Genomic DNA, 21214 nt, shown 5'->3' with positions numbered 1-21214 from the left:
AACAACAGTCATTAAGCTTCAATATTGCTCATTGTGCACATCAATCGTTTCCATGTTAAAATGATGCACTGTAAATGCTTAAAAGTGCTTTATGAGCAATGCATCACTTCTGGAACACAGGGAAAGGTGAGCTGACTGCACGCAACTGAGAAATGGAATCTTTTAAACCTTCATTCCTACACTTTCCTTTTTTAAAAAAATAGTATGGCATCTACTGAAAAATTATATATGGAGAACACAACCTTCTCGTGTGAAACAGCCACTGTGAATTCTCTTCAGTTTACCTCTCAGCCAGTGACACATGATTCTAAGTGTTCCTATCTATGACTCAATTGAAACCCAGATGGATGGCCAAAGATCAAACTTAATGAAGCAAATGAATATTGACATTTATGAAAATCTGAAGACAAAGAAATGTGTTTACCATTTAAAATGTACAATATGATAACTGTAACTGAGTTACAGCAATGACTGGAGAGCTAGAAAAATCAGAGCAATTGTTTTGCAATGATAAAACCAAACCTATAATCATTCAAGGCCACAGAACATATAAGCACAGGATGAGGACATTTGGTCCTCTTTTGTTCTGTCATTTTTTTTAATGAGTAAAGGTTACTTACATAAATTCAAAGGTGATATTAATTGCCTCAGAAAATAATATACTTGTAAGAAGAAAATGCTGACAGGAAAAGATGGTAGAACTGAAGACATGGGAGGTGGCCTGAAAGTGATAATAGTTCAGAAACTAGGGTCTTAAACTTGAACAAAGAGAAGCATGAAAGTGCGAGGGGCAGATTGGCTATCATGGATTTGGAAAAACACACTGAAGGTCTGACAGGCAATGACTGATATTTCAAGAAGTATTAAATGGTTTACAACAACCACACATTACTTGAGGAGATGAGTCAACTGAGGCTAACAAAAAAAGTTACAGGTTGCACCTGGTCAAAGGAAATAACTTGTAAGGGAGAAACTAAACAACTACTTTGTGTCTCTGATTTTGGAAATTCTGCTGGTTAGCTGAAAGCAAGGCTTCTTCCCTTCCTGGATTAGAACATCTGCTGTTGGTGGCTTGACCAGAGTCTTTCCCTGGTGTTCTGGGAAGTTGTTCTGACTTCAAACTGTTCAGAGTGTATTCAGGGGGTTGCTAGAAGTTACAAGACCGGGAAATCAGGATTTCAATTCTCCAACCAAAGGATTCAATCCCAGTATCACATGGCATTGCTGCATTAAACCTGTGCAAAGGGTTTTTTGTCTAAAGGGGGTTTTGTTTGATTGGAACATCTTAGATATATTTGTTAAGGGTTATACATTATCATTGTTGTTTCTGTCTTGATTATAATTGATAAAACTTATTGCTAATTTTCTTTCCATACATGTTAACTATATTCCTAAATAAACTTTGTTTGATAAAAGCTCCCTAATGGGTCATTGGAATCATACTTGAGGTGAAACATACCATGCTCACCCGTGCCAAAATTTAAAGTGCAAAATCTATGATCCAGGCAGGCTTCATAAAACATTTTGGAGTTTCTGACCTGAATTATAACAGTTACCTTCGAAACTTCTACAGATTCTGGGATGTAGACTGGAAAATAGCAAATGCAACTGCATTATTTAACAAGGAGGGAGAGAGAAAACGGAGATCTATGGATCATTTGGTTTGATGTCAGTAGTAGAGAAAAAACATGTGATAACTGGACACTTAGAAGGTAATGATATGATTGGGCAGAGTCAACATAGATTTATGAGAGGGTAGTCATGTTTGACAAACCTGTTGGGAATTTTTTGAGGATGGTACTTGTAGCGTAGTTACAAGAATGACAGTGGATATTCTGAATTTTGAATTTTTAGAAGCCTTTTGAGAAAGTCCCACACAGGTTAGTAGATAAAATTAAAGCACACAGGATTGGGGGTAATATACTGGTATGGACTGACCATTGGTTAACAGACAGAAAGAGGAGAGTAAGAATAAACAGGTCATTCTTAGGATGGCAGGCTGTTACTAATAGGGTACCAAAAGGGTCAGTGCTGGAGCCATCGTTGTTCACAATCTATAAAATGATTTGGATGTGGGGGCAAACTATAATAGCTCAAAATTTGCTAGATGGGAATGTAAATTGTGAGGAGGATGCAAAGAGGCTTCAAGGTGATTCGGACAGGCTAAATAAATAAGGAAGAGCATGTCAGATGAACTATGATGTGAAAAAATGTTATCCACTTTGGTGGAAAAAAACAGAAAGATGGTGCATTTCTTAAATGGTGAGATGTTGGAAGTATTGGTGCCCAAAGCGACTTGTTCATTTGTCACTAAAAGCTGGCACAAAGGTGCAGCAAGCAATTACAAAGGCAAATAATATGTTCGCCTTCATTGCAAGGAGATTTGGTTATGAGTAAAGATGTCGGGCCACAACTCTACACAGCCTTGGCAAGAGCACATCTAGAGTATTTCGTGCAGTTTTGGTCTAAAAATATAAGCAAGGATGTACTTGCCATAGAAGCAAAGCAATGGACGTGCAACAGACCAATCCCTGGAATGATGGAATTGTTTTATGAGGACAGATTGAGGAAACAAGGCCTGTAGTCTCTGGAGTTTTGAAATATGAGGGATGATCTCACCGAAACTTACAAAATTCTTGCAGGGTATGTGAGATATGATAGACGCACATAGGATGTTTCCTGTAAATGGTGAGTCAAGAACCAGGGAACCGAGTCTCAGATTGCCACGGAGGTCATTTAAAGACCGAGATGAGGAGGAATTTCTTTACTTAGAGCCGGATGGTGAATCTTTGGAATTTTCTAGCCCAGAAGGCTGTGGGAGTTCAATTATTGAGCATGTTCAAGACAGAAATTGATAGATTCCTAGATACAAATTGCATCAAGGAATATAAGGTTAGCAGGGGGAAGTGGCGCTGAAGTAGACGATCAGCCAACATCTAACTGAATGGTGCAGCAGGCTCAATGGGCCAAATGGCCTACTCCTGCTCCCATGTTTCAATGTGAAGGGCTGACAGACCTGATTACTCTTCTGAAAACCTCATGTTCTCAAAACTCTGTCAGAAAAAAGCTCATGATGTGGGTATGCCGGCGTTGGACTGGCGTAAACACAGTAAAAAGTCTGACAACACCAGGTTTTAGTCCAACCTATTTATTTGATAATATACTCACAAGCTTTCGAGGGGACTGCCTCTTCGTAAGGTGAATGGAGAGTTCTGGCCTCAGACAGAGCATATAAAGCACAGACAGTTTAGTAATCTCTAAACTGTCTGTGCTTTATATGCTCTGTCTGAGGCCAGAACTCTCCATTCACCTGACGAAGAGGCAGTCCCCTCGAAAGCTTGTGAGTATATTATCAAATAAATAGGTTGGACTAAAACCTGGTGTTGTCAGACTTTTTACAGAAAAAAGCTCCACACTCTTCTGGTAGGAGCCTTCCAATGAGTTCACCTGCTGAACACAGTTTTATATCTTACGTATGCTGTTAATGTAGAAATATGAATATAGAAAAATACCTTACCGTAAGAATACCATGCCACAAGCCAACATCTTTCTTAAAATCCAATACATTCACAATGGTTTCCGCTGTTTAAAATAGACGAGACTTTCTCAGTTAAAATGATGATTTTAAAGGGAAAATAGCAGAGGGTATATTCCTCTCAGTTTCATTTCAAATCTAAACGTTAATTCTTAATCTATTTGCTTTCCCCTCTAATTGTCTCTCAATACCCATCCTCTCCTCAGTGGAGAAACACATTCAGAGACTGCAGTTATTTGGTTCTTAGTTAATTGAATAAACTGGGATTGTTCTCCCTGGAAAGGCGGAGGCTGAGGAGTGACCTGATAGAAGTTTATAAAATTATGAGGGGTAGAGATAGGGTGAACAGTTGGAGGCTTTTTCCCCAGGGCAGAAATGACAATTACAAGGGGCACAGGTTCAAGGTAATGGGGGGAAAGATTCAGTGGAGACATGAGGGTGGAGTTTTTTTTTACACAGAGGGTGGTGGGCACCTGGAATGCCAAGTGAGGTGGTTGAGGCAGTTACATTAGAGTCTTATCTTGATAGACATATGAACAAGCAGGGAATAGAGGGATATAAGCAGTTGGTTTAGATAGGACAATGTGACCGGCGCAGGCTTGGGGAGCCAAAGTTCCTGTGCTACACTGTTCTTTGTTCTAAATGGTCACTCTTTGGGGGCGATTCTCCCAGCCTGCAATGGACCAGAAGACATTAACGGAAGTCATTTAGCTGGCTCCCCGCTGGGCACCATGGCCTCCGCACATCTCCGGCTCCAAGTTTTTAGCAGTTATCAGTTTTGTGCCAGAGCCGATTCCGTATTTAAACGTGAATCCCATTAGCGGTCCTGGGGCTGAAGTCTCCGGGCCTGCCACCGTCTCCGCGCCCCCCCCCATTGGGAGTGGCTCCCTCCAGCGGGGCTTACAACAGCTCCCAACTAATAGGGAACAGGCAGCCCAACCCCACTGGAGGGAACAGAGGCCACGGAGGTGCCCCTAGGATGTCAAGGGTAAGAGGGTGTGCCCCCTGGGCAGTGCCAGCCTGGACCCCTGGCACTGCCCACCAAGTATTGGGCAGTGCAAAAGGAGTGGGGCCTATTGAGGCATGGCCTAATTTTTTGGGGTGGGGGGTGGGGGGTCTGATCGGTAAGGGCTGGGGGGGGAGGGGACGGTGGTGGTCTGATCGGTAAGGGCTGGGGGGGTCCCACTGCCATTCTGCACAGCGATCGGTGGATCAGTAGCAGAGGAAGGGAGGTGGTTGATCAGGATTAACCATCCAGATTGAGGGGCGGGGACGGGGGGGTGAAATTGGGGCTGACAGGGATCAGGGGTGGGGAGGTTGGGGAAGACATGGGGACTGGCCGGTGAGGTTTGGGAAGACAGCAATCGGGGGTTGGGGTGTCAGACAGCCAGCGATGGGTGGTCACTGAGCTGGCCAGTGATTGGGCAGACCGGCAGCTGGGGGGGGGGGGCGGTGTGGCCACAGCGCATGTGCTGATCCCAGCACTGACAGATCGGTGCATGCGCAATGGCCCACTCAGCGCTATGCTCCTGGCCTCTGAGGTAGGGATAGGCTCTGCCCACTGATTTTCAGAGTGAATCACTTTAGGGCACTCTGCGCTGTTGAGCATGGGAGATTCATTCTGAAAATCACGCTAAAAAAAAGATCAGTGGGAGTTCCTCCAGTTTTTTTGCAAATTTGGCACTTACAATTATTTTGGGAGGATTCCCCCCCCAACACACTGTGCCCCCCTTAAGTTTGAAGCTGAACATCATTTCCCCAGGATTATGATTCAATGATGATTCCTTTAACAACCAATGGTCACCTAGTTTTTATTCCAATCCATTGGCAGATATCCAAAGCAAGAAAGGTCTCTCAATGACCAGCAATTCTTCCCTTTTATCTGCCCGGGAACACTGAGGAACAAGTGAAGCAGCTTTCTTGTCTTTCCAAATGAGACTGGCTAACTCAGTCATAAAGTTAGGATTAGATTTGTTTTTCCTGGCAGGGAACAAGCACAATGCCAGCATATCAACCAGAGAGGACTACTCCCATACAAAAACAGAAACTTCCATAACACTTCACCTCATTATTTGTTAGTCCTTAACGAGAATCTTCCAGGATAAGGCTCTAGAACATAAACATTAAAACGCAGCTCTCCAATTAAAACGAGAGTAAATGTTCTGATGCCTAATGGAAATAAAATTTCTCACATTTCCTAATGTAGTAAAGATTCCTCCAAAATCCCCCCGCACACTCAACTGTTTGCATGCGAATCTCCCTCCACCACCAGGGAGGATCAACACACAGAATTTTAGAAGGTGGCTTTCTGGTAAGAGAATTAGATTAATGGGAATAATTTGCCTGTGTGTTGGTTTCCTATTTAGTATGGTGCTGGGCTCTGTATTCAATTTCATTTCTCAATAATCACCAGGCCAATCTGACACCCACAGAGGCAACGGGGCATCTCCATAGCTGCACGTTCAGCTTTGGCCACTGAGTGGTAGCTCGGCTCTACCTTCCCTTTCCACGTCAAGGGCATTTATCATGTTGTCCCTCTGGGTGCACGCAACTCTGTGCATACTAGGAAAAAACCCGAGGCCTTCTGTATAAACTTGCCAAGGACTTCAAACATTTGTCAAGCCTATTTATTTATCATCGATTTTCGAAAGACATATGCACTTTTTCTGGATTTATCCCACTCATTTTGAAGCATTAAATTTTTGTTTTGGAGTTTATGGGCAGCACGGTGGCACTGTGGACAGCTTGGGAGATGTTGCCTCTTTTGGAGGGTATGAGGAGAGGCTGGAGAAACTTGGGTTTGTTCTCACTGGAAAGATGGAGGTCGAGAGGTGACCTGCTAGAAGTTCACAAGATTACGAGGGACATGGACAGTGTGGATAGTCACAAGTTTGTTTTCCCAATTACTAGGGGGCATAGGTTTGAGGTATGAGGGGCAAGGTTTAAAGGGGGTGTACGAGGCAAGTGTTTTTTTTACAAAGAGGATGGTGGGTGCCTGGAACTTGCTGCCAGGGGAGGTAGTGGAAGCAGATAGAATACTGAGTTTTACGAGGCATCTGGACAAATACACGAATAGAATGGGAATCGAAGGATATGGTTCCTGGAAGGGTAGGGGGTTTTAGTCCAGTTGGGCAGCATGGTTGGTGCAGGCTTGGAGGGCCAAAGGACCTCCAAGCCTGCTTATGCTGTAATTTTCTTTGTTCTTTTGCATTTGCACATGATGCTAATCCATTGTTAAGTTCCAGTGGCCACCCATGGAAGTAGTGTTAATCTAAATTAACTATCCCAATTTTACTGTTTATGAATTAGTCAACATATTTTTTTACCTCAGTGTGTCATTCTTCATGAAAACACTGTGGCACCAGATTACTGTAAATATTTCATTAAATTTAGCAATAGTAGGGACTAAGCAAACGTGATTCAGTCATGAGTGGAACAAAGCTGAACTAATGAAGTCTGTAATATATATCATTCAGCTGTGTTTCATGCAAACTTGTAATATTTTCAATTCTACGGGGACTGAGAGTCCCCAGGAGAGGGCATGCCACTTGAAAATCCTACCTATTACTTAATTAAAGTCAACACTAAAGGTGCCAATAAACATCATGTTACAAATCCAAAGAAGTGGAGTCATAAAGATATACAGCACAAAAACAGTCCCTTTGGCCCAACTTACCCACACCAAACAGGTTTGCTCAACTGAACTAGTCCCATTTGCTCGCATTTGGCCCATATCCCTCTAAACCTTTCCTATCCATGAATATCATATCAATAAAAATGTACATTAGGAATAAAGTTTAACAAAACATGAGCAACTCTACAGGAAAACATCAATCACAATGATATTCTTGAAGCATTAACATTATTGTGAACTCTTCTTAAAAATCATTATCCTCCAAAACAAAAAAACTTATCTGCAACTGTCCAAAAGTCTTTAAAAGTTGTAATTGTACCCACCTCTACCATCTCATTCCATTAATGCACCACACTCTGTGTGAAAATGTTGCCCCTCAGGTCCCTTTTAAATCTTTCCCCTCTCACCTTAAGCCTATGCCCTCTAGTTTTGAACTCCCCTACCCTGGGGAAAAGACCTTGGCTAGTCATGTACTCCACATGATTTTTATAAACCTCTATGAATGTTTTTCAAAATTGCAGTTAAAAGGTGGCTTATATTGTAGAACCTAGAAATTACACAATCTGTACTTGCATAATGTTAACATCCAATTTCATTCTAAAATTACCACGAGGAATGGCAAATTTAAAAAAAAAATCCACATTAGAGATTGCTAATGTTCAGGCAGCAAGTAATTTCAGCTTCAAATTCAATCACAAATGGAAACAACAGACTGGTGAGTCATTACCAACACTGCCAACTCAGTTGCTGCTGGCCTGCTATTGAATTAGGTCTACACCATGGGCTGTGATCAGAGTGAAGCCTGAGTTTTTCATGCTGCTTCTTATATTGTCAACCTTCTCTCCACTCCTCCTCCCCCTCCACCTCTCCTAACGGCATTGGTTTGTGTTACTCCTGAGTTTCACAACACCAGTTGCCCTCTGGAGTCCAGCCCAAATGGCTACTCTACACCTTAGCTGAGCCAATGTTGGAAGGAAATCGATGGCGGGGACTTTGCAGCTGATCCTGATCTTAGCCAACATTAACGCAAGAAGCAATCAGAAATGGGGATCCAAAATAACAAAGTTATGAGACCAAAGTACCAAACTGATATTCTATGCATTTCCTCTACCTGAGACTGTTTCCATGTGTGTGAACAAACAACATTAAAAATAACCGGAATGTACACCATGAGATGGAAACAGTAGCAGCAATGGGGAGGGGGAAGAGGAAAGAGAATCATTGCAAAAGCATAACAACACAACGTCAAAATCAGTAAAAGCTGCACTACCTAGCCAAATATTCTGCACACTTTTCGCCTCTTTACCCCCACAGTATTAGAAGTTAAAATGAAACAACCTAAATTACAAAGGGCCACCACTTCATTGCAATGACATCAGCACCTCATCACCTACAGATGGCACAATTACACTCCAGCCAATACTTTACTCAGTGGAATAAGTTTGAAAACGCAAAGGAACCCTTACCTTCTGTGTACGCACAGGCCTGAGTCAGAGCCTGACAATGAGTCAGGAGTGCAATTCGTGTCACAGTCACACCTAGCACGCTGCCATCTTTACATGTCTTGTACTAATAATAAAAACAGACCAAGAGAATTGGAGGGGTGATAATGTTCACTTGTGGTACTGTCTTTTGACTATTTCCTTACGTTGAACAATTTAGGAAGAGTGAAGAACAATAAATAGCCTTTATGTCGATTGAAGCTAATAATTTGTGTGGCAAACTCTGTCATCTCTGTATTCAATGGCATATTGACCATGATTTTTGGTCTCTCTATGCTCCTCAGTATATTACCCCCAAAATCTTTTCTTTAGGTAAGCAAATTAGCAAATTTTGCCTTAGATTTATTTTTCTATGCAAATCATGTTCAACAGTGTCCAAAATGCCCCAACATCAAATATCATTCCTAATAATTCCCTAAACCACAACACCAATGGGACTAAAATAGCTTATTTTGAGTTTTTGCAAAATCAGCCATTTCCACAAGCAGCTAATAAATAGTCTTCAAATCTTTGGCTCAGCAACTGTTTTTTATGCACCTTTGGTTTTGGGATCTTTGGTTATGTTTTATGCAGGTAGAGTACATCAAATCCAGCTGTCTGAAAACCCAACATTTTTTTAAAAAGCAAAAACAGAAAATGCTGGAGCAGGTCTGACAGCATCTGGGGAGGGGGAATAGAGCCAACATTTCTAGTGGATGACTCTTTGTCAGAGCTAAGGGCAAAGAGAATCAGAAGAGCTTTATACTATGAGAGAGGGGGAGGGGGCCAGTAATTAGACAAAGGGAAAATAAATGATGATGAGGGACGATGAGAAAAGTGCTAAAAGAGTCCATTAAGTGATCAGAACGTGTGAATGGCAGAACAGAGGTATAGGCTGTTTAATGGACTGCCAAAGAAATGTGGCAGTTGCCCTGAAGGACAGCTGGGTGTAATGGGGGCAAGATGGAGAGCAAGAATGGAGAAGTGGCAAATGGAAGTGGGAATGAAGGATAGTGAAAACGGATGAATGGGATGAAAAGGAGAAATGAAACAAAATAAATGGAAACAGGGTAAAGGTGGCGGGGCGAGTTCATCCTCTGAAGTTGTTGAATTCGATGTTCAGTCCAGAAGGCTGTAAACTGTCCAATCGGAAGATGAGGTGCTGTTCCTCTAGTTTGTGTTGGGGTTCGCTGAATCATTGCAAAAGGCCAAGGACGGACATGTGGACAGGACAGCAGGGTGGTGTGCTCAAGTGGCCAGCAACAGGAAGATCTGGGCCTGCTTGCGGATGGACCGAAGGTGTTCTACTCTACATCGGAGTGACCAAGCGCAGACCGGGTGATCGTTTTGCAGAACATCTTCAGTCCATCTGTCTCTTCTAATTTTCTTTGCTCTTAGCTTTGATGGAGGGGTATGGAGACCCGAAATGCTGGCTCTATTCTCTTTCCACAGACGCTGTGAGACCTGCTGAGTTTCTCCTGCATTTCCTGTTTTTGTTTCAGATTCTAGCATCCGTAATGTTTTGTTTTTATTCATTGAAGGCAGTTGATTAGGAAACCCTCCTATTTTTACCACCTGCCATAGGTGCATTGGAAGAATTGGTCACTTAACAGATGCACCTTTCATGCAATAAACCTTGGGGTGGGACTTAAACCCCCAGCCTCTGGCTCAGAGTTCAGGATGCTACTGACTTTACTGTTTCACTCTTTTGCTTGCAAAGACAGTCAGACTTTGAAATAGGCTTCACTAATAACTGCAACTCTAAGTTGCAATTTTCACAGTGATGATTCTGGAGTCCTCAGTTTTCCCCTCCTGGAACCAATGCTGTCCTCATGACAGCAAGATATTAAAAAATTAGCTTGTAAACATGCTCATGACGTTGGACAGATTCATTGCTTAGTTGATGGAAGAGTAGTTTTCCTCTTATGCCCCTCTTGATGGCAAATACCAATTAATTGATCCTGCAATTTGCACCACTTTATAAACCCCCCTAACATATCTTAAAGATATTAAACCTTACTCTTTTTAAGCACATACAATTCACAAGTCATAATGCACACTCACTGAACAAGTCAATTATTTAGCAAGCATTTTGTTTCTAGCTTGCAGTTCCTCTCACCTCAATGTATGCAGTGTCATTATTTGCATCCTTGATATGAGGAAACCAATCCCGAGGAGGCTTAGACAGGTGCTTCGATTCTGTTACAAACCACAGCAACCGTGGCCAACCTAAAACAAAATAACAAAAAATAATGTCAGCTCATCGTAGCTATCCCAAGTGAAGTGATCTAGCAACTCTATCAGTGACACAAACCTTTACAGAGATTTAAGTCACAAGGTCCGTTGACATGAATTGATTCAGATAGCTGTGGTTCTACAAGGAGGAGGGTAAATCTGACTATTTACCATCCCATCAGTGTACACTCAATCTTAGCAAAGTGACAGAAGATGCCACTGACAGAGCTATCAAATTGGCATTTTCACAATAACAACCTGCTCACCAATGCTCAGTTTGGATTCTGCTAGACCCACATGGTTCCCGACCTCATTACAGCCTTGGTCCAAACTTGGACAAAAGAGCTGTTGTCAAGAGGCGAGGTAAGAGTGACTGTCCTTGAAATCAAGGCTGCTTTCAACCACGTGTAGCATCAAGGACCCATTATAAAACTCAAGTCTTTGGCAATTAGGGCAAAACTCTTCATTGCTTGGAATCATACCTAGTACAAAGGAATATGGTCATGGATGTTGGAGGCCAGTTATCTCAGGCTCAGGACATTGTTGCAGAAGTTCCATAGCATAGTTAGTATCTAAGCCCAACTATCTTCAGTGCTTCGTCAATGATCATCGTAAGATTAGAAGGATGGAATTTCTCTGATGATTAAACCATTCGTGATTCCTCAGATACTGAAGCAGTCTGTGTACGAATGCAGCAAGACCCGGACAGCCTTCAGGCTGGGTGTCTGTTAAGTATGACGTGGATTAATCTCTACAACTGCTGTTGCAATGACCATCTCTATCAACAGAAAATCAAATCATCTCTCTTTGACGTTCAATGGTGTCACCATCACTGAATTACTCACCATCAACATCCATGGATCAGAATCTTAACTGGACCAGCCATATAAATGGTACAAAGGCAGGTCAGAGGCTGGGAATTTTTCAGAAGCGTGTAACTCACATCCTGATTCACCATCTCTCATGCACAAGTCAGGAGTGTATTGGAACTCTCCGCTGCCTGGATGACTGCAGCTCAACAGCACTCAACTGTATGCAAGCCAGGGCAAAGCAGCCCATCTGAGCGGCATTCCATCCTTCAGCTCAAACATACTCCCTCCACCACAGCAGCAGCAAGTGCCATCTACAAGGTGCACTGCAACAAGTCACCAAACCTCCTTCAATAGCACTTTTCAATCCACGACCTCAGCCACCTCAAAGGGCAAGGGCAGCGGGCAAATGAAAGCAAGTTCCCCTCAAAGTCACCTTGACTTCAAACTACATCGCCATTCCTTCACTGCCGCCAGGTCAAAAACCTGGAACTCCCTCCCTATCAGCGCTGTGGGTGCACTGACACCCGATGGGCTTCAGTGGTTCAAGAAGGCAGCTCGCAACACCGCATTCTGAAGGTTAATTAGGGATGGGCCTTGCCTTTCTCATAAAAGAATAAAAAGAATCATTCAACTAGCATTCCCTTATTTTTGTACACATGCAAGAAATTTACTTGCAATGCATTGTTTTATTGATATATATTTCTAGATCTTAATCATTTGAACAAATTAAATAAGCTATTAAAGAATTGTGTTTTAAAAAAAACTATAAAACTAACCAAACTTTAAGACTATATTTGACAAAAGCCAAGTCCATATAAATGATAGAATGCTGAAGCATTTAATATGGCAATATTTTTCCAATTATTCTAATTAATATAAGCTTTCCTCCACCTAATCCTTTCAAATATAAAATATGAACTTGCAGGACCTCAAACACATTTTTTAAAAATCCAATAATTATCTTAATAATTATTTAATTTTAAATCCCACTTGCTAAAGAGTCTTCTGACTGGCTATGATAACAGCCATTAAGCAAGTCTGAACCGTTACAAATGAGATAGCGAATGTGTTCCAAAAATATACATAATTTATGTAATATGTTATAGTAGCAGAGCTATACTTATTCTGATCTTAACTTTCTCAATTAATAATTGCAGAATATATTCATAGTTTGTGCAGATCAATGAGTTGCAGAGCGTGATGCCACTGGCAAAGCTGTCCCAGGTAGCTGTCAGCATCAAAGAGAAAACAAACACACTGTCCTCACTGCCTCCTGCCTTCACTCGCATCACCTCTCCCTTCACCATTTTCTTTGACATTCCCCACTTCCTGTTCCCTCCCCCAACTCTCACTTCAGCTTCCTTCACCATTCCTGCTCACTTCACTGCTCTCTCCCGTTTCCCATGCCCCTCACTGCTCTCTCCTGCTTCCTGCTCTCTCCCCATTCCCACTCCCCTCACCATTCTCCCTGCTCTCTCCCATTTCCCATTCCCCACTCCCTTCAACGCTCTCTCCCATTTCCAATTCACTCCACTCATCACTCTCTCCTGCTTCTGCTCTCTCGCATTTCCCAATCCTCCCACTCCCTCTGCTATTCTTTCTGATCCCTCCGTTTCCCTCTTTCTCGTTCTGTACTTCCCTCTACGGTCCGCAGTGTTCAACTCCTATGTTGTCCCCACTTCCACCTCCCTTCCACTTGCCATTCCCTTCAACACTCCTTTTGCTGTTATTTCCTGCTTCCTCTCTACCTTGGCACTCCTCCCAACCCGTTTGCCCCCTCCTGCAATCCACACTTCTCACTGCCACTCTCTCCCACTCAAACTGACAGAAGCAGCAAAGAGAGTAGGAGGAAGGTGGGAGGGAAGGAAGCGGTGAAAAGAGTAGAGAAGAGGGTGGGGGGGGGGTCACTTGAGGAATAGACGAAGAGAGTGGAAAGAGTGGCGAAGGGGAATGCTGGGATTAGAGAGACCAGAGAGAGCGGCAAAGTAGTGAGGGCTGACTGAAGTGGACGGAAGGCAGTAGGAGGGAATGGTGAAGAGAGAGAGAGGAAGAGAGAAGATAACGGCGAGCAGGTGACGGCTGACAAGGGAGCAGGCAGCAGACGGTGGGAGGTAGCAGACACTACAGTAGCATTAGCGGTCTGAGAAACCACATGGGACAATGGAAGAAACGGAAGCAAAACTCGTGTTCAATGGCAGGTGTTCCAGTGTTTGTGTTTGAATGTGTGTTCAGTGAACACCTGGATTGGAATTTTCCAGCTACTCGTGCCAGCGGGATCTTCCAGTCCCGCTGACAGTGCATCCCATCGTGGGTTTCTCGGTGGCAAGGGGTGCACGCAGCGGGGAACCTTATCACAAAGGCTGGGAGCAGAAGATTCCACTGCAGGGCAATAGCACACATACAGAAAATCCCGCTCTTAGGCTTAGTGTATTCAAGAGGCAGCTGGATATAGCGCTTTGGGCAAATGGGATCAAAGGTTATGGAGGATTAGGCTATTGAGTTGGATGTCAGCCATGATCGTAATGAACGGCAGAGCAGGCTCGAAGGGCCCAATGACCTCCTCCTGCTTCTATCTTCTATGTTTCTATGTAGACTCAAGGATTTTCTTTAAAACTCCAGTCAAAGAGAATACACTGATCCCATTAGTTTGGAATGAATTTGAAGCTTGGCCCCAGAGGTGAAGAAACAGCGTTCTCATTGATTCTACTAACTTTCTAAATACTTGATACATTATTCATATGAAATTCAGTTCTCTGCTACTTCAATAATGGCTTTCAGATGTTTGTTCTAAATGGATTAATATCTCTATTAATAGCGAACGTAGGATTTTGATGCAGATGCTCATACATCATTTCACAGCACAAATTCTAGACTTTTTAAACATATTTGTAAGTAATAATGCCTGTCGATTTTCAAATTTAAAAAAAATTGGTTACCTTATTTTTGTTAAATAGGGGAGTTATTAAAACTAAGAGTTACGGTTTACTGAAGAACAGGGTCATGTTAAATTGTGGGAATATATCCCACTAGGCATTAAAAAAAGTCCAATCTATTATTCATGGAGCTGTTATAATCACTATGGGAGCAACTTGAGCCAAGTAGTTAATCACAATAAAGTGCAGCAACAGAAAAATAGTAAAATTCACATTAAAAAACATGAAAACCAATTACCTTTGAACTGGAGAATCTCCCCCGTTGGGCTTTTGGGCAAACCTTTATGACAAGCATCGCTAGTTAAAGCTACAGAAACACCACAACTTCCCAAAAGAAAACCAATTTGTTGGCTTCCAGCATCCTGGTGGAGGGGGATGAAAACAAAACAAGTCTGTCATCCTGTGTCACTTTTGAAGTTTCAAAACCATAATTTAAGGAATGGCAGGGTTGAACTGGGAGGAATAGGGGGGGTGGGGGGAGGGTTGTGATTTAGGTAGGAAGATGGGAAGAAGAGGCATGTTAAAAACGAATAGCACCGGTATCTGACTTCTTCAGTTACAAATATCAAATCCAGGTAATTATACATGCACACTACAAGTCATGAAATATTTAATGTTTCATATGTTTTAACTCACACGTGCACATTGATGGGCATCAACTGATGGCGTCTTTGGGGCTGAGTTCTCCTCCCACTGGTGGGTAAAAACGGTAGAACAGGAATGCCATCATGCGAATTCATCACTAATCCACTGAAATGCCCTCACTGGCCTGTTCGCTACGCAGTGCAGATTTAGGAAAGGTAATTACGCTCCCGACGGATGTACAATTACTTTAAAGTTATAAGGGCCCCCAGGATCGCTGAAAATGCTTCTGGTTAAATTGAGGGATAGATGTGAGAAGCCTGGCGAGTGGGAAGCCTGCTAGAGTCTTGGCTATGATGCCACACAAAGAAAGAGCCATACATTGAAAGAAAAGGGTTTTCACAAGTGTGGTCAAGGAAAGTTGAGTTGATACCAATGCATATCCAATATCATTTAAAACCTACACAAAGTGCCTTTCCAATCATGTATTTCATCTCTCAGCATTAAGGGGTCAGAGGAATTTACTTCTGCAGAGGAGGAGCTCTGCGAATGCACCGGCATTTTACTACTTAAAGCAAATCTGGTAACTCACCATGCCTACTACAGAGCTACTGCCAGTTTTCAAGGACGTCGGCTTCACACAGCTAATTACTTCCTTACTAAAAACAGAAGAGGCTGGAAAAACGCAGCAGATCTGGCAGCAAAAGTGGAGAGAAAAACATCACATTCCACTTCTCCCCTATCCCACCACAACCTTTTCCTACAGCATAAAACCCAATACATTTCGACCTCTGCCCAGTTCTGAAGAATCAGCACTTCAGACTAATGCCCTTTCTCTCTCCACAGATCCATAGCTGCCCTTGAGAAGGTAACATGCTGCCTTATAGGACCACTGCACTCCATGATAAAAGAATAAAGAACAAAGGAAAGTACAATACAGAAACGGGACCTCCCCCCCCCAAATCCTGTGCCAATCATGATGCTTGAACTAAAGAAAAATGTTCTGCCCTTACTTAGTCCATATCCCTTCCTACTAACGTGTCCATTCAGATGCCTCTTAAATGTTGCTAATGTGCCAGCATCCACCATCTTCCCTGGCAGCACATTCCAGGCACCCATCACTCTCTTCATGAAAAGCTTACCCCACACATTTCCCTTAAACTTTCCCCCTCTCACCTTGAACCTGTGCCCCCTTGTAATTAATACTTCCACTCTTGGAAAAAGCCTCTGAATACCCACCCTGTCTATGCCTCTCATAATTTGTAGACCCCTATTAGGTCTCCCCTCAGCCTCCACCTTTCCAGCGAAAGCAATCCAGTTTATTTAAACTCTCCTCATAACCAACACCCTTGAGACCAGGCAACTTCCTGGTGAACCTTCTTTGAACTCTCTCCAAAGTGTCCACGTCCTCCTGATAATGAGGTAACCAGAATTGCACGCAAAACTCCAAATGCAGCCTAACCAAGGTTTTAAATAGCTGCAACATGTTTTCCCAACTCCTGTCTTCAATGGCCCAGATGATGAAGGCTAGCCTGCTATGTGCCTTCTTAATCCCCTGGGCCACCTGTGTGGCCACTTTTAGGGAACTGTGGACCTGCATGTCCAGATCCCTCTATATTATTGTTCTTAAGGGTTCTGTAATTTACAATATAACTCGCACCTAAATTTGATCCTCCAAAATGCATCGCCCTGCATTTGTCCGGATTAAACTCCATCTACCATTTCTGTGCCCAAGTCTCCAATCCACCTATATCTCACAGTTGGAGGATGTGGTCAAGAAGGCGTATGGTGTGCTAGCCTTCATTAATCGAGGGATTGAGTCGGGAGGTAATGCTGCAACTTTATAAGACCCATGTCAGCCCCCACTTGGAGTACTGTGCGCAGTTCTGGTCGCCTCACTACAAGAAGGATGTGGAAGCTATTGAGAGGGTGCAGAGGAGATTTACAAGGATGTTGCCTGGATTGGGAGGCATGCCTTATGAAGATAGGTTGAGGGAGCTACGTCTCTTCTCCCTGGAGAGACGAAGGTTGAGAGGCAACCTGATAGAGGTTTATAAGATGTTGAGAGGCATAGATTGGGTGGATTCTTGGAGGCTATTTCCCAGGGCTGAAATGGTCGCTACGTGAGGACGCAGGTTTAAGGTGCTGGGGAGCAGGTACAGAGGAGATGTCAGGGGTAAGTTTTTCACTCAGAGGATGGTGAGTGAGTGGAATCGGCTGCCATCTGTGGTGCGAACTCACTGGGGTCTTTTAAGAGACCTCTGGATGAGTACATGGGATTTAATGGGATTGAGAGTTATAGATAGACCTGGTAGGTATGGATACGATCGGCGCAACTTAAGAACATAAGAAATAGGAGGAGTAGGCCATCTAGCCCTTCGAGCCTGCCCCGCCATTCAATAAGATCATGGCTGATCTGTTGTGGCTCAGTTCCACTTTCCCGCCCTCTCCCCATAACCCTTAATCCCCTCTCTTATCAAGAACCCATCAACCCGCTTCTTAAAAATATTTAGCGAGGCAGCCTCCACCACTTCAACGGGCAGAGAATTCCAGAGATTCACCACCCTTTGAGTGAAGAAGTTCCTCCTCAACTCCGTTCTGAACCGCCTCCCCTTTATCTTGAGGCTGTGCCCCCTAGTCCTACTGTCTTTTTTGAGCGGGAAGAGTCTCTCCACCTCTATCCTATCCATCCCATTCATCATCTTATACGTCTCAATGAGATCTCCCCTCATTCTTCTAAACTCTAACGAGTACAAGCCTAGTTTATTCAGCCTCTCCTCATAGCTCAACCCCCTCAACTCCGGTATCAGCCTAGTAAACCTCCTCTGCACTCCCTCCAGGGCCAAAATATCCTTGCGCAGGTGCGGCGCCCAAAACTGCACACAGTACTCCAGCTGCGGCCTCACCAATGCCCTATACAGCTGCAGCAAGACCTCCCTACTTTTATATTCAATCCCCCTCGCTATGAAGGCCAACTTGTGAGCCAAAGGACCTGTTTGTGCTGTAGTGTTCTATGTTCTATATTGTATCCTGTTGTATCCTCTGGCAATCCCCAGCACTATCAGCAACTCCACCAATCTTCATGTCATCCGCAAACTTACCAATCAGACCCCTGACATCTTCCTCCAGATCATTCATATATACTACAAATAAGAGGTCCCAGTACTGATCCCTGCAGACCACCATGAACTACAGATCTGAAAAACACTTCCACGCTATTCTCTGTCTTCTATACCCAAGCCAGTTCTGTGTCCATCTAGCCAGCCCAACCCAAATCCCATGTGATTTTAGTTTTTGTACCAGTCTGCATGTGGGATCTTGATGTGGAGATGCCAGCGTTGGACTGGGGTAAAACAGAAAGAAATCTCTCAACACCAGCTTAAAGTCCAATGAGTTTATTTGTAGCAAATGCCCCAAGCTTTCGGAACATGTTGTTCCTTCGTCAGGTGACTGGGAGAACTCCAGCCACCTGACGAAGGAACAACATGTTCCGAAAGCTTGGAGCATTTGCTACAAATAAACTTGTTGGACTTTGAGCTGGTGTTGAGATTTCTTTATGTGGGATCTTATCATATGCCTTACTAAAGTCCATATAAACTAATTCCACAGACATTCCCTCATCTATCTTTGTCACCTCTTCAAAAAAAATTGTTGTAGATACACCCACAGTGTTGTTAGGGAAGGAGATCCAGGAATTGACCCAGTGACAGTGAAGGAATAGTGACATATTTCTAGATCAAGCTGGTGAGTGGCTTGGATGGGAACTTGCAGGTGGTGGTGTTCCCTTGTGTCTGCTGCCCAGATGGTGGTTGTGGATTTGGAAGGTGTTGTTTAAGGAGCCTTGGTGAGTTCCTGCAGTGCATTTTGTAGATGGTACAAACTGCTGCCACTGTGTGTTGGAGGGGTGAATGTTTGTGGAAGAATTGCCAATCAAACGGGCAATGTTGTCATAGAAACATGGAAGATAAGAGCAGGAGGAGCCTGCTTTCCCATTCATTACAATCATGGCTGATCATTCAACTCAATAGCCTAATCCTGCTTTCTCTCCATAACATTGGATCTCATTCACACCAAGTGCTGTATCTAGCCGTCTCTTGAATACATTCAATGTTTTGGCATCAACTACTTCCTGCGGTAATGAATTCCACAGGTTTACCAAGCTGGATGAAGAAATGTCTCGTCATCTCCATCCCAAATGGTCTATCTCGAATTCTCAGACTGTGACTCCTGGTTCTGGATTCCCCCACCATTGGGAACATCCTCCCTGCATCTACCCTGCCTAGTCCTGTTAGTTTATAAATCTCTATGAGATTTTCCCCCCACTTACCTGTCTGAACTCCAGTGAAAACCATCCTAACCCTAGTCAATCTCTCATCATACATTAGTTCCGCCATCCCCGGAATCAGCCTGGTAAACTTTTGCTGCATTCCTTCACGAGCAAGAACATCCTTCCTCAGAAAAAGAGACCAAAACTGCACACAATATTCTAGGTCTGGCCTCACCAAGGCTCTGTATAATCGCAACAACATATTCCTGTTCCTGTACTCGAAATCTCTTGCAATGAAGGCCAACATTTGCCTTCTTTATCACCTGCTGCACCTGTATGCTTACCACCAGCAACTGGTGCACAAGGACACCCAGATCCTGCTGCACACTCCCCTTTCCCAATTTACAGCCACTCAGGTAGTAATCTGCCTTCTTGTTTTTGCTTCCAAAGTGAATAACCTCACATTTATCCAAATTATACTGCATCTGCCATTGCTTTCCCCACTCACCCAACCTGTTCAGGTCACGAAAGCTCCCTGCATCCTCGTCACAGTTCACCACTCAAGTTTCTTGAGTGTTCTAGAGCTGCACACACCCTGGCAAGTGAGAATTATTCCATTGCACTCCCAACTTGTGCCTTGTAGATAATGGACAGGCTTTGGGGAGTCAGGAAGTGAGTTACTTGTGATAGAATCCTACCTTCTGACCTGCTCTGTAGCCACAGTATTTATATGACTAGTCCAGTTCAGTTTCTGGTCAATGGCAACCCCCAGGCTGATGGAGGGGGATTCAGCCATGATAGTGCCATTAAAAGTCAGGGGACAATGGTTAGATTCTCTCTTGTTGGAGGTAGTTGCCTGACACTTTTGTGGCACGAATATTAGCTGCCACTTGCCAGCCCAAGCCTGGATATTGTACAAGTTTTGCAGTATCTGGACATGGATTGCTTCAGTTTCTGAGGAGTTATGAATGGTGAACATTGCGAAGCCATCAGTGAACATTCTCACTTCTGACCCCGTGATGGAAGGTTGTCATTGATGAAGCAGCTGAAGATGGTTGGCCAGAAGAATCTACTTTGAGAAACTCTTGCAGTGATGTCCTGAAACTGAGATAATTACCACTAATAACAACAACCTTCTTCCTTTGTGCCAGATGTGACTCCAGCCAGCAGAGAGTTTTGCCCAGTTCTAGTTTTGCTAGGGCTCTTTGATGCCACATTCAGTTAAAAGCAGTTTTGATGCCAAGGGCAGTCACTCTCCCCTCATCTCTGGCATTTAGTTCTTTTGTCCCATGTTTGAACCAAGGCTGTATGGAGGTCAGGAGCTGAGTACTTTGGTGGGAGGGGGTGATGATTGGGTATGGACATGCCAAGGTGGTGGGGGGAGGGAGCGGGCGGTGCAGGTGGGGAGTGGAGGGGCAAGGGGAGGGGAAAGTGACATGTGCTTAGTTGTGCATGGGATTGCAGGTCCCACAGGGTATTGGTGGGGGGGGAGTGCAGAGTTGGAGCGTGGGGACTCTCCTGGGTCTTTATAATAGTTACTCTGAAGTTAGAAGCACTTTTTTTCTCCCTTCTAACTCTGAAACAGTAACCATGAGGGTAAAACTGACAGAACAAGTCAAAAATTAGTGATTTATATCACTTTGCCGGATGGTTCCCAACCCATCAAAGAAGTACAGCGGACATTAGTGCTTCTGGACAGCTACTGGTAAACCCTTACCTTCACTTACCCTCCAAA

The 21214-nt window shown here is 43.6% G+C and overlaps 1 protein-coding gene across 6 annotated transcripts in view; it reads right to left on the bottom strand.

Moving 5' to 3' along the window:
* Positions 1-21214, bottom strand: part of LOC145358519 (disco-interacting protein 2 homolog C) — a 571331-nt gene that overhangs the window by 135876 nt on the left and 414241 nt on the right. For 5 of the 6 annotated variants that reach the window (XM_080212647.1, XM_080212672.1, XM_080212664.1 and 2 more), the window contains 4 exons: positions 14869-14992; positions 10770-10879; positions 8636-8738; positions 3518-3582 (listed from right to left, as the gene is read on the bottom strand). In XM_080212647.1, the coding sequence (XP_080068773.1) occupies positions 3518-3582; positions 8636-8738; positions 10770-10879; positions 14869-14992 (402 nt within the window). Of the gene's footprint in view, positions 1-3517; positions 3583-8635; positions 8739-10769; positions 10880-14868; positions 14993-15266; positions 15324-21214 lie in introns of all 6 variants that reach the window. The other variant, XM_080212655.1, reaches the window with a different exon arrangement.

The sequence above is a fragment of the Carcharhinus amblyrhynchos genome, chromosome 2 (genome assembly GCF_965287045.1).
Source record: "Carcharhinus amblyrhynchos chromosome 2, sCarAmb.v2.hapA, whole genome shotgun sequence".
NCBI classification, from domain to species: Eukaryota; Metazoa; Chordata; class Chondrichthyes; order Carcharhiniformes; family Carcharhinidae; genus Carcharhinus; species Carcharhinus amblyrhynchos.
The sequence above is the reverse complement of the archived record's forward strand: the minus strand, read 5'-3'. Positions and strand labels throughout refer to the sequence as shown.